Below are 12,955 nucleotides of genomic sequence, written 5' to 3'. Positions count from 1 at the left end.
ATGGAGTGTACTCTTCGTTCCCGATACATTCGATGAATGGATGCAGGCAAAGAATCGAACAACTTCGCTTGAGGAAGATTTTCTTTCACCAAGTAACATGATTGTTGGAAGTGATGCAATTGTCCGAAGCACTGTGGTTGTCCAAAATAGCACGGGTGCTCAGAACAGCGTGGGTATGCAGCAAGTACTACAAAATCAAAGGAAAGTAGCAATGGCAGAACAAAAGGAGAAATTGCCAAAGTTTAATGGTGACAAAATGGCAGATCCAATCAGACACTGCAAGACGTGTGAAACAATATCAACAGCAAATGGTGTAATAGATGAGGCTCATTGGGTCCAGCAGTTTCCAGCAACCCTGCAGGATGTGGCAATTGATTGGTTTGCGGATGCCGACCCTCACAAACTGACTACATGGGCACACGTCAGAAAGGAGTTCATAATAGAGTTCTGACTACTACAGGACGATAACGAAATTGTAGCAGAAATATACAGCACAAAACAAGAAAATAATGAAATGATCCATGTCTATGCAAGACAACTAAAAGAGTTGGTTGGGAAGATGGAGAGTCAACCGGTTGACAGATTGAAGAAACGATGGTTTGTTGAAGGGCTACGGCCAGCTCTAAAGAAGAAAATGAAGATTTAACCTCCAGCATCATACGCAAATGCGCATAATCGAGCGATTGATCTGGAAAGCGAACAGAAAACAAGCAAGAAGCACAGATCGTCGGACTCAAATGATTCATCGTCCGAATGTAGCAACAATGATGAAGAATCAAGCAAGAAAGTTCGAGCGTTGCAAAACGATATGCTACAAATGATGAAAGAATTTAAAATTTTGGAAAAGAATCCTGACTCTGTTAAGGGGGAATTGTGGTGTACGGACTGTTCAAAAAAGGCCACACAAAGGGCTCGTGCCCGAAGAAATAATTATGTTGTCATGTCCCCTATTTTGTCCCTTAGAATTTAATAACAAAGAACAAAATAAGGAGTCGATTTAATAATCAATTATTAATTGTGATATTAATATAAGAGGACATGATAATATATTAGAATAATAATATGATACATTATTATTAGTAAAATAAGTAGATATGATAGGAATAAATATTAATATAATAATACGATATATTCTTATATTATTATATTGCATTATTATTAATGTCCTCGTTCTCAAATAAGATTCTGTGATAATAATAATAAGTTATTATCAATATAATAATATGATGTACTATTATATAATATCATATTTTAGATGTATAATATATTATTATAAAAATATAAATATATATATATATATATAATAAAATAATAACAAATATTAAATAATTGTTAAGTAATAAATATAAATATAATTCTCCAAATAGCAAGGATTAAGAAGACATAAACAACAAAGACAATTCTATAAACAATGATCAAATGATGATTAAGGAAGACGTGGGAAAAGCAACGATTATATATAGCCATATGTTATGTACACAACAAATATGATTAGTGAAGGATGCAATCGAGCTAATAATCATTGTTCACGAAGAAGTGCGATTAGGAAAGACCATGTCCCCATTTCAAGAAGAGACACAACCATTTGACTTTATAGATATAAAATAGTATCAACCCGCAATTCAAAGGGAGGGGAGAAACAACGGCGAAGAAGACAAGCGGACAAAAGATTATTGGCAGCAAAACAAATATTACAGAGAAAGCATTCTGTGCAATACAAGCACGAAGCACCTCCAGCTTACCTGCAAACAGTATTGTAGCAGAGATACATCCATCACCTAGCAAGAAGATTAAAGCCTACGTAGTAATTAACAACGAGATTTGAATAGTGATAATACAAATACCCTTAACATAAAGTCTTTTGGCTCTATACCATACGCAGGAGAGCTTTGGATTAGTCAAGCAGTGAGCATCAGGAATAGACATGCATGCCAAAGAGAAAGAGACTGAAGAGACCATAGTTGAATCTATAATCACTAATGTCCTAGACTAAAGCATTAACCAAACTGACACAGTCAATGTCATAAGAGATATAAAAGAATAAAACTCAGGGAAATAGGAGTGAAAAGTATACAGTTTCAAACAAGGCAATACATGTAGCTTCAGCGCACATAGGGGATGTATACACATCGTTTATATACGACAGATATACTAACATTCAGGCACGGATATATTTAGGCACGATTAGAAAATTGTCATATCACACAATACACCATACACAGCGAATACGAATAGGAAGACATAGGATATGGTAAATAGAGTATTCATCAGTAGAAGCAGTGCAGACTCTATTATATTAACCATACCAGAATCAATTTCTTCTTTCTGACGTGTTTTGGAGAATTGGGTTGAATTGACAGTCGAGCAAATAGAATACTGAAACAACACTAGAGGAGAATTACCAATTATATATTTAAAGAGATCAAACACAAGACGACATGAACCTGCATAAATTTGACACTATTTAACCATTTGTATATTGCTAAGGTTCCCAATTCGGCCTAACATTATCAAACCACTTACTTGTTATAGCGTGAGTCTTAAAGATCTTTTATAACAGTTCCATCAGTTGCAAGATATCTCTTTGTCCTATCAGGGACCATAAAGATCGGGAATTACATATTTCAGACATATCTGAAATAGAAAGGATTGGCCATCAAATACTACTCTTGTGCTTCTGTAAGAGTACATCTTCACATTATCCTAATTTTGTTCAAATAGTAATATTGACTATTCACTCTTAATATCGAATTGCCATAAAAATAAGGTAAAAGAATTCAAGTGTTTGTCTCAAAGATCTTATAATATTTAGAAGGGACATTACATCTGTGATATCTGCCAGGTTGCGGGACGTTCCATAAAGGAGTGCCCGTTTAATATGAAGTCAAAAGGACACCACCAAGTATTACTGATGCAGGAAGTGTTTGCCGGAACAAACACAAGCAACGATGCAACTTTAGGAGGATATCGCAACAATAATCAACGCGTAAGGGGTGGTAATAATAAAAACAATAATAACAATGGAGGCCACAGTTGGATACAGTAGGACGCGAGTGGACGGCCAATGACACAATGTTGTGCATGCAACCTCTAGGAGCACTTCACCAGAGATTGTACCACGAAGGAGACGTCGCAGTTGTTATGCAAATGGTGTGGTCCGAGAGACCACGAAGATTCAAAATGCCCGAAGCAGGGGGTAAATTTGTTAAGCATTGAAGCATGTGATGAGAGGGTATTAGCCATTACACGTAAGCAAGCTAAAAAGGCAAAATACCTTGATGCAGAAGAAGAAAAGGAGAGGTTGCAGCAAGCACGAACAAAGTTGGAAAAACAGATGAAAATAGGAAAGTTGCAAGTAAAAGACATTGTCAATACCTCGAAGAGGAACTTAGCTGAACAAAACATGATAAGGTAAGTAATGCAAATAGAAGTCCCTATTAAATTAAATGACCTTCTTACAATGCCGCAGTTACGGACAGCCATTCTGAATGACACCGCTTCAGAAAGCACCAAAGGAAACAGGAAGGGATGGTAGTGGAACGACGGTAGCAGACCCAATGCTACTGGCACTCACAACAGGAAGACATCCAGCAATAGTCGAGATGGGCATTCTGAAAATTGTAGTTACAAACACAATTGTGGATGGAGGGTTAGGCGTGAATGTGTTACCAAAAGATATATGGAAAAAGTTAGGACAACCTACACTGTGGCCACATACATTCCAATTACTCACGGCAGATCAGCACAGAATTAGCCCGTTGGGAACCCTGATGGCACAGCCGGTAACTATTGGAACACAACCATTTTTATTAGATTTTGTGGTCATTCCACTGAAAAGAAGAGGGTATGATGCTATCCTTGGACGGGGTTGGTTGGTGCAAGCAAAAGTTAAACATGATGGGAAATGAAATACCCTATCCATGGAACGCAGAGGTTGAAGATTTATAATTGACCTACACATACAGATGGTAGGTGAGGAGGCAGCGTCATCGGATTCCGAAGGCGAAGGTGGAAGGGACGAGGAGAAGAAGACAATAGAACCTCGTGAAGAGGGAGTATTGAAACTAGGAGGGTCTAACAATGATGACTTGGACTTGGTGAACGGCCTACTCCATTGGCAAATGGAGGATTACAAGCTCTTTCCGAGCTGTAATATGTTAAGGGTCGATGAAGGTGAGAAAGGAAAAGAAAATGAATGTGCGAAGGAATACAAAGAAGCAAAAGAAGGAAAGGCGGGTACGGCTGAAGCTGAAGCGAAGAACATACAGTATGAACCCAACAAAAGGAAAGATTCCACCGTATGGTACACGATGAAGGGACCACGCGAAAAGAAAAGGTTACACCACACCACAGATTTAGTAGAAAGGTGCCAGCAGCAACGAAAACACATTGTACGGTCTGCACAGGAAAGAAACAGGAAAGGCTTAATAAAAAATTCAGCAGTACGAAGTAAAGGTCCTAAAATCAAGAATACAATTATTGACGATAAGGAGTGGCAGCAAGTTTGAGGATCGCGATCGAGAACAAACTGAGAGGTATGGAAAGTTTGAGGGAGAGATTATACAATTTAAATAAACTTGATGAGCCATGACTGCAGACACAATGGGCCACAAAGGTTACACAGAATAGGCGTAAGGCACGACATGACAAGCATTTAAAATTGAACAAATTTCAACCAGGTCAGTTAGTTTTGAAGTATAAGAGGCGCAACGAGATCAGACCAAGTAGATTTAAAAAAAAGTTGGTCGAGCCATATAAAATCCACGAAGTGGGCAATAACAGAGCAATAAAATTATGGACACTCAATAGGAAGGAAGTAGCCAATGCAGTGAATGGGTCGAAGCTGAAAGTCTATCATGAAAGAAATAACACACCTCCGTGGACGAGCAACTAAGAAAGAGTCTAAAAATAATAAATATTGGTGTATATATGTAAAATAAAGTGTAAAATAAAATATTAAATTTTTTAGAGTAAGTTGAAGAAAAGAGATAAATATTAATATGCGTAATGAGGAAATATGGATTCAAAGCGTACGGCTTTGAGAACATTTAAAGCACAAAAGACATATAAGCTCACTGTACGGACAATTAAGATCATGAAGAGGTAATGTAGGGCCAGCTGAGAACATGGATGGGAGAACAACTACCATACGACCGTACAAACAAAGAGGAGACACCATACATAGAACGTAAACACCATACAACATAAAGCGAAATAGGAGGAGAAGCTAGTAAACCATACGGCCAGCAGAGAAAGAGGTACGACCATCAACTAAAGGATTAGAGCCACTGTACTGACGTACGGACTTGGGAAGCAATAAATACAATACGGTCATACGACAAGCAACTACAAAGGCAAGAGATCGTTTGAACATTGCATCATACGGTCTCCAGGAAAGCAGAAAGCTCAGAAAAATGTTATACGTCATATAGCAAAGGCATTACCATATGGATGAGGAATAGGAAACAGAGTGATCCACTGCATGGCCACATATTGAAAGAAGACCATACGGATGATGAATGGAAAGGACCTTGACCGTATAGCCACATGTTAAAGGAATCGTACAAACATTGAGGAAAGGGACTTGACTATACGGTCCTAGCGAACACAAACTACCGTATGCAAGAAGTACTTAGATGAATACTGTACGAAAGGAGGAAATATAAAGGATTGACAAATCTCAGAAATCACACAGATAAGGAGAACGTATAGCCATTGTTAATGATGTATGGTGTAGCTGTACACCTTATGGTATTAGCAACAGACATAGAATAAGGGTGATAAGGTTTCAAAAAAAACGACGACAAATCAAAACAATTCATAATGAATAACGTCTGGTGCCGAAGGGAGACACATAAACAGATAGTGAAGGAAACATAAGCAGTTGGCAGAAAGCGTATGGGATCGGAAGAATATCATAAAAATGGTGTGTTCCATGGACTTTTGTGTGGGTTTGAGAGTGCTAATTTGGTCTTGGCAGCGGGGGCGCTACCCCTCGACCCTGCCCTGTATTGCAATAGGGAGCGCGTCTAGGGCTCTACCCCAAGACCCCACGAAGGCGCTACCCCTCGACCCTGCTGGGGGCATTGCCCCCTAGACCCCAAGTTAGTTTAGTTATCAGTCGTAGGAAGTGTGACCAGTTGATGAGACCTGAAGCTACTGCAAGCATGGAGTGTTTGTCTACCAGAGGTGGATAGAGCACTGGAGCAAGCCTTTCGAGAAGGGTGCTACGCTTTGAGGCACTTGGAGTAGGTGTTGAACATGAGGCTATCTTGGTGGATGCATAGAGAGCTCGAGAGGAGTTGATATGCAATTGGAGGCACTAGAGCGACACTTGGCTCAGCATACCCAGTCATTGGAAGCAGAGAATACAGCACGAGTGGCTATCAAGGTCAACTTGGCTAAGGAGATAGTACTGTGTTAGCAGAGGCTACAGATCCAATGCATTTTGGAGACCAGTTTGGTGTAGGCACAAGACGAATGTGAAAGTGATGTGACTAAAGATCTATCCTATTATAGTTAGTCACAATTAGTGTATTCTATTTTTTTAATCTGTCTCGGATATTTTGTAATTGTCGTCTGGAGACAACTTTACTTTTTGGGGGGCATGATGTCGGTAAATTCTATATTGTAGCCAACGGGTAGACTTGTATCCGAACGGACACATGATGGTTGAGTCACCCCTTCAGGAAAGTATAGGTACACCGTCCGGAAGGGACTTTGTATCATCAATCAAAATCATTCTAATTGTAAGAATAATTGCTAAGTTACCGGATTCGCACCCTGGAGCTCGGGTCCGGGTCCGGATTCATTCGGGTCCGGATCCGAGCCCGGGTCCGGGCAGGGTCCGCATTTTGGCCTGCGGGTCCTCCCGGGTCCGTGCAAGCACGGACCCAGGAGGACCCGCAGGCCAAAATGCGGACCCTGCCCGGACCGGTCGCGGACCCGGGCGAATCCGGGCGGACCCGCGGCAGGTGGGGGCAAAAAGTGGCCCAAAAAAGCAATAAAATAATGTTTTTTTCATTATTTTTTTTGCCAAACCCTAAAGTAAGGCCTATTAGATGCATTTCATTCATCTAATCTCTCATTTGCTTTGTCATTTTGCTCTCTCATTTTGGTGTGGCCATTTTGCAAGTTTGAAGAGAAGGTTTTAGAGATTATTTGTGGAGTTTCAAATCCTTCAAATAATCAGTGTTGAGTGTTCCAGGTATGCATTTGATCCTTCCTTTTGCTTCTTTCATAGTTTGTTTTTAGTTTTTTAAATTTTTTATATTTATTGTTCTAAATTTTTATCAAGTTTTGTATAAGTTTTGAAATATTTTTTTAAATTTGTTTTTATAGATTGCAAGAATCCAAGAATGAGTAGTCAGGGTTCAGTGGGTGGGGTGGGATCCCAAAGATTTAAAATTGATAAAGGCTCTCCTTTGTGGAAGTATACAACAAGAATTGAGCAATGTGCTGGTGGGGGAGGGTATATATGGAAATGCAATTTTTGCCAAAACCAATATAGAAGCTCCTATTTCCGGGTTAAACATCATTTGATAGGTCCACCAGGTCAAGGGATTTCCATGTGTGATGGGCCCCTAGAGGGAGGTAAAAAAGGGTTGTCAGCTCCTCAAATAGCAGGCATGTTAAAAGAACAAGAAGAGGCTGATAGGTTAGTGTCAAAGGTAAAAAAAGATAAGTCAAAGCAAATACCACCAACACCACCCTCTCAAACAATTAGTAAACCACATCCCTTCCTACCTACCCCATCTATGGATGAAGATGAAATAGAAACACCCGCATCCCGCAAGAGAGGCCCATTAGATACGGCATTTGAAAATGACAAGAGAGAAATTGCTGACATAAAGGTTGGGCGTTGCCTCATTACAAATGGTGTTTCATTCAATCTAGTGAGATCCCCTTATTGGAGAGAGATGGTGAAAGCAATAAATGATGCACCTCATGGTTACCAATCCCCTGGATATGAAAAGTTGAGAACCACCATATTGCATAAGGAGAGAAAGAATGTAGAAAACCTCCTCAAACCAATAAGAGATTCTTGGATCCAAACGGGGGTGAGCATTGTCTCTGATGGATGGAAAGATTGCAAAAACCGTCCATTAATAAATGTGATTGCTGTTTGCCTCAAGGGGGCAATGTTTTTGAAGGCGGTTGATTGTGAAGGGCAAGTAAAGGATGCAAATTTTATTGCCCAACTTCTCATTGAATCCATAGAGTCCGTGGGAGTTGACAATGTTGTCCAAGTAATAACGGACAATGCTAAAGTTTGTAAGGCTGCAGGTGCTTTGGTAGAAGCACGATATGAGCATATCTTTTGGACACCATGCACTGTTCACACCTTGAACTTGGTGATGAAAACAATGGGCAGCCAAATTGAATGGATGAAAAATGTGTATGAGGAGGGTGAGCAGATCCAAATGTTTGTGACAAACCACCATATGTCACAAGCAATTTTCAGAACTTTCTCCCGCTTGGAATTATTGAAGGTAAATTTTCAACTTTATTTAGCTTCATTTATCATATTAATTTTTGTGTCATACTTTACAAAATTTAATACATATTCTTAAATTTTTGTGTTATCATATTAACTTACAATTTGAATTAACATGGTAATAGGTTGCTGAAACAAGGTTTGCTTCACACACAATCGTCCTTAGACGACTTGTGAGGGTGAAAGAGGCATTGGGTCAAATGGTTATTAGCAACAAATGGGGTGGATGGAAGCAAGCTGATACAGAAAAGGCCAAAACTGTAAAGGATTTGATCTTGAGTGATAATTTTTGGAATAGGGTGGAATATGCATTAGAACTCACCGAGCCCATCATGTCTATGCTTCGGTATGCCGACACGGATGAGCCTTGTTTGGGAAACATATATGATGCCATGGACTCTATGCTAGAAAGAATGAAATCAGTAAGTTTAAATTTTTATACAATACTTTATCCTTGTTTATTGAGAGATTTTGATTTTTGATTTTAATTAAGTTATTAACACTACATCAAGATAACTTACATGTACATCATTTGACATCCCAGGTCATTCAGAGGAGAGAGCAGGATCCTGATACCTTGTACACTAAGGTGAAGAAAATTGTTCTACATCGTTGGAACAAGATGACTACACCTTTGCACCTCTTGGCATATGCACTTTCTCCTAGATATTATAGCAGTGAGATACTTGCAATTCCTGGTAGAGTGGCACCATATAGAGATCCTGAAGTTGCTGCTGGGTATAAGAGGGCACTTAACAGGCTCTTTAGTGATCCTGATGTGGCATCAAATGTTAGGAGAGAGTTTGTTGATTTTGTCTCAAGCAAAAATGCAGAGCCTGATGCAATCAATGACCAAAGTAAATTGGATGCCATTGGATGGTGGTACTTACATGGGGAAAGTTACATGTACCTCCAACCTCTTGCCATTAAGATCTTGTCACAAGTATGTATTTAAGTTTTTTTTCCTTTTCTTATGGCTACTTAGCTTGTCAAATTAGCACTCTTAAATTTCTATTGTATTGTAAAATTACTTAGCTAATTTTTTAAAATTTGTTGGTTGTCTCTCTAGGTTGCAAGCTCTTCTGCTGCTGAGCGGAATTGGAGTACATACTCCTTTATCCACTCAGTGAAGCGTAACCAGTTGGGTTCAAAGAAAGCAGAGGACTTGGTATTTATTCACAACAACTGGCGCCTCTTATCACGCAAGGATCCAGGATATAAGAAGGGACCAGAGAAGTTGTGGGATGTACTACCTGAGACTTCTAACTTGGATATGACTGTCCAAGATATATCTAGAATTGCCTTGCTAGATGTTGAGGAGGACGAGGAGGATGATGTGGCTGCATCTGGGGCTAGTGGAACCGGTTTGGGTTCCAATGATGTGGAAAATGTCAATGATATAGATGAGGATGAAGCCATTGATCCCTCATATTTTGATGACCCATTTGACCCTTGAAGGGCATTTGCATCTTTGATAAACTATGTTTAAACATTTGTCATTGACTCATTGAGTCATTTATGATTTATCACTATGTTTCACAGTTTCAAACTTTATTAAGTCATAATTTATTATCTATCAATCTGATGAAGTAGTCTATGTTTTGAAATTCCATTTTGCATTTTAGTAATTCAATGTATGATTTTATTTACAACATTAGCATAGATTAATGAGTGAGTATTTAATGTTTATCTTTGACATTTGGCATTGATCAATAATCAAGTAACATTGATATATTCATACTATGGAATGACTTAGTTTTACTTTTACAACTATATGAGTTTATATTTTTTTTGCATATATATATATATATATACACTAACGAACCCACCCACGAACCCAAATGGGGAAAAAAAAATTGCCCGAACCCACGAACCGAACCCCAAACCCGAACCCGTCCCCGAACCCGAATCGGCAACTTAGAATAATTGTAGTGAGCATATTGCGTATATGAATAAAGTATCGGTTCTATGTTATATCTTGCTATACTACATGCGATAAGTATCCTTTTACCCTGTACAATAAACAGACACAAACCATGGAAAGATTTGGAAACATGTATTTGCTCGTGGAGGTGCAAATGCATATGGAGAGGCGAAAATGGAATGAAGTTTGAGGGAAAATGAAAGCAGAAAATGGGATTACATGCATGTGCAGATGGTGAATGAGATGGAAAACATATTATCGCATTTGTCGGATGGGATGTGAAGTGTTGTCACATAGAAGATGGAAGTGGAATGTAATGATGCTTTCGCATGAAGTGAAACAAGAACAAGTTCTTGGGAAAGAACTTGTAATTTCTCCAAAGTGGAGAAAACCGGCAACTAAGCACAAAACACAAAAGCACAAAGAAAAAAGTACCTTTGGAAAGTGACTCAAACATGTCAACATGCAAAGCACTTCAACACACAATTTTGAATTTGAAGTTTGGGGAAATTCGAAAAACATGAAAATGAACCATTTCTTCATTTTTAAAGGCAAAATGCACTTTTCATGGCATATATATAGACAAGTGTGCAATACAAGCCATAATATGAATAAAAATCAGTGTAACGAGACTCTGCGAGTCTGACCAGGACTCTGGGAGTCTGAAGCAGAGTCCTACTTTCCGAGGCAATTAGCCTCTAGACTCAGACTCGACTAAGTCCTGGCAGAGTCCACATGGACTCGCCAAGTTCAAGGTTTCGCTAGACTCGCTAAGTCCCAAGCCTAGGACTCTCGCCGGTGGCAAACACTTAAAGTGCAAAAAAAACATTAAAAACCTTGACTTAAGTTGAACTTTTCTGGTTCTTATAACATTTAATTGACCTAAAAAGGTCATTCCACCATTTGCTTATGCTCACAAGAGAGAGGATGTTAAATCTGTAACTTGATAAAGCATACTGATCTGATAATAGATCGATCTGATCTGATATAGCATGATAAGTAGAGAACCAAGTCTAAGTTGCATTATTCCTTCTTCAAGATCGGTGTCTATCTTTAGGAGGTTGTATTCGTATTAACTAACAACATTGTTTGTGTTTTAATTAATATGTAATTACCATTGGAAAGTCGTCGACTTCTAGGGGATTAAGCAAATGACTTTTGGAACCTCTTGACTCCTATACTTATAGAGGAAAAGGATGAAGTCTAAGAGCACGCAAGATCAATACAAGTCTTATCCTTAGTCATTACTGCCTTCATACGAATTGCAGAAGTAAAAGACAAAGTTCTGATTTACATTTATAATCCAGTAAAAGGAAATAATCTTAAGTTACTCATAGCAAGTTATAAAAAGATAGAGAAAGAAGAATCAAATCTATATTCAGTCCAATAAATTTGCAGAAACTTTACGGAGGAAAAAGTTAGAGAAGAATATTGGGGTTTTGAGAGAGAAATCAACAAACCGGTTGGCTCTCCCGTATCGATTGCTGATGGTTTGTGCAACTTTGTAGCTTGCACTTAAGCATTGAGAGGAACTTAAGGAAGCATTTGGAGGAAGCTTCTACAGACTTGCATTTCCATTGTTTGACTTTGTGCAAATTTGAAGAGGTAAGCAACAAGTTGCATTTCTTTGTGTTGTTTTGTAATATTTTTAAACTTTTACATTCATATTTTTTACTTCTAATTTTGTTTACATTTGTTTAGTCTCTACTTCTACTATCTACTGTTTAGAATCTAGATTTATTCTAAATTAGGTTGATGACAAAGTAAGGAGGCCCTAAAGTTTAAAAATCTGATTTGATACTATTTTTTTTCTATTTATAATTTATTCATACCTAAGCCTGCATTTAACCCTGATGCAAACCCAAGTGCAATAGCAAGGGGGATAGGGCTTGGAAACATGCCATCCCAGGGCACAAAAAGAGAGTTGTTACATGTTGGCATTGTGGTGTGGTACATAGTGGGAGAGGAATAAATAGATTGAAGTATCACCTAGCACATATACCTAGATGTGATGCTAAAAAATGCAAAGATGTACCCCAAGATGTTATGCGAGACATACTAACTCTTCTAAAGGAGAAAATGGAGAAAAAAGAATTTTAAAAAAAAATAGCACAACTAGCCCAATCGAGATCTTCTAGTTTTCGCTCTTCATTATCCCCTACTCCACCTATGGAAGCCATTGCTTCTACGAGCTTGACCATTGGGCCTCATATTCGTAAACAAAGATCGACACTCGATTCCATGTTTGTTCCACACACGGCTCCAGGTGCACAACCATCGCTCAAGAGCATGGGTTAGAACAAGGAGAAGCATGATTATGCAAAATTGGCACTTGGAAATTTCATCTACAACAACATTTCATTCAATGCGGCAAGGTACTTATTTATTTAAATTTAAATTAATGTCTTCTCTTGCTTTCAAAGTTTCAACTTTCAACTTTCAAGAAACAATAATATGCTTATTTTGTTTATTTTAATTTGTATTTTGTTTTCAAATTTATTTATAATATACTAATTTCTTTAACTTTAAATTTT

At 38.4% G+C, this 12,955-nt stretch overlaps 2 protein-coding genes across 4 annotated transcripts in view; one reads left to right on the top strand and one right to left on the bottom strand.

The window, feature by feature from the left end:
* LOC149577218 (protein DETOXIFICATION 46, chloroplastic-like) overlaps positions 1-12,955 on the bottom strand; it is a 236,674-nt gene that overhangs the window by 85,033 nt on the left and 138,686 nt on the right. The gene's annotated exons all lie outside the window — the stretch shown is intronic.
* On the top strand, positions 7,288-10,077 carry LOC149577222 (uncharacterized). The gene is made up of 4 exons (XM_089822710.1): positions 7,288-8,492; positions 8,623-8,919; positions 9,042-9,440; positions 9,567-10,077. The coding sequence occupies exons 1-4, from the start codon at positions 7,359-7,361 to the stop codon at positions 9,951-9,953; spliced, it is 2,217 nt and encodes a 738-aa protein (XP_089678836.1). The 5' UTR covers positions 7,288-7,358; the 3' UTR covers positions 9,954-10,077.

The sequence above is a fragment of the Cupressus sempervirens genome, chromosome 1 (assembly GCF_028749045.1).
Source record: "Cupressus sempervirens isolate cs-2001-9-10 chromosome 1, ASM2874904v1, whole genome shotgun sequence".
In the NCBI taxonomy this organism is placed as follows: Eukaryota; Viridiplantae; Streptophyta; class Pinopsida; order Cupressales; family Cupressaceae; genus Cupressus; species Cupressus sempervirens.
This window is presented reverse-complemented; position numbering and strand designations above follow the sequence as displayed.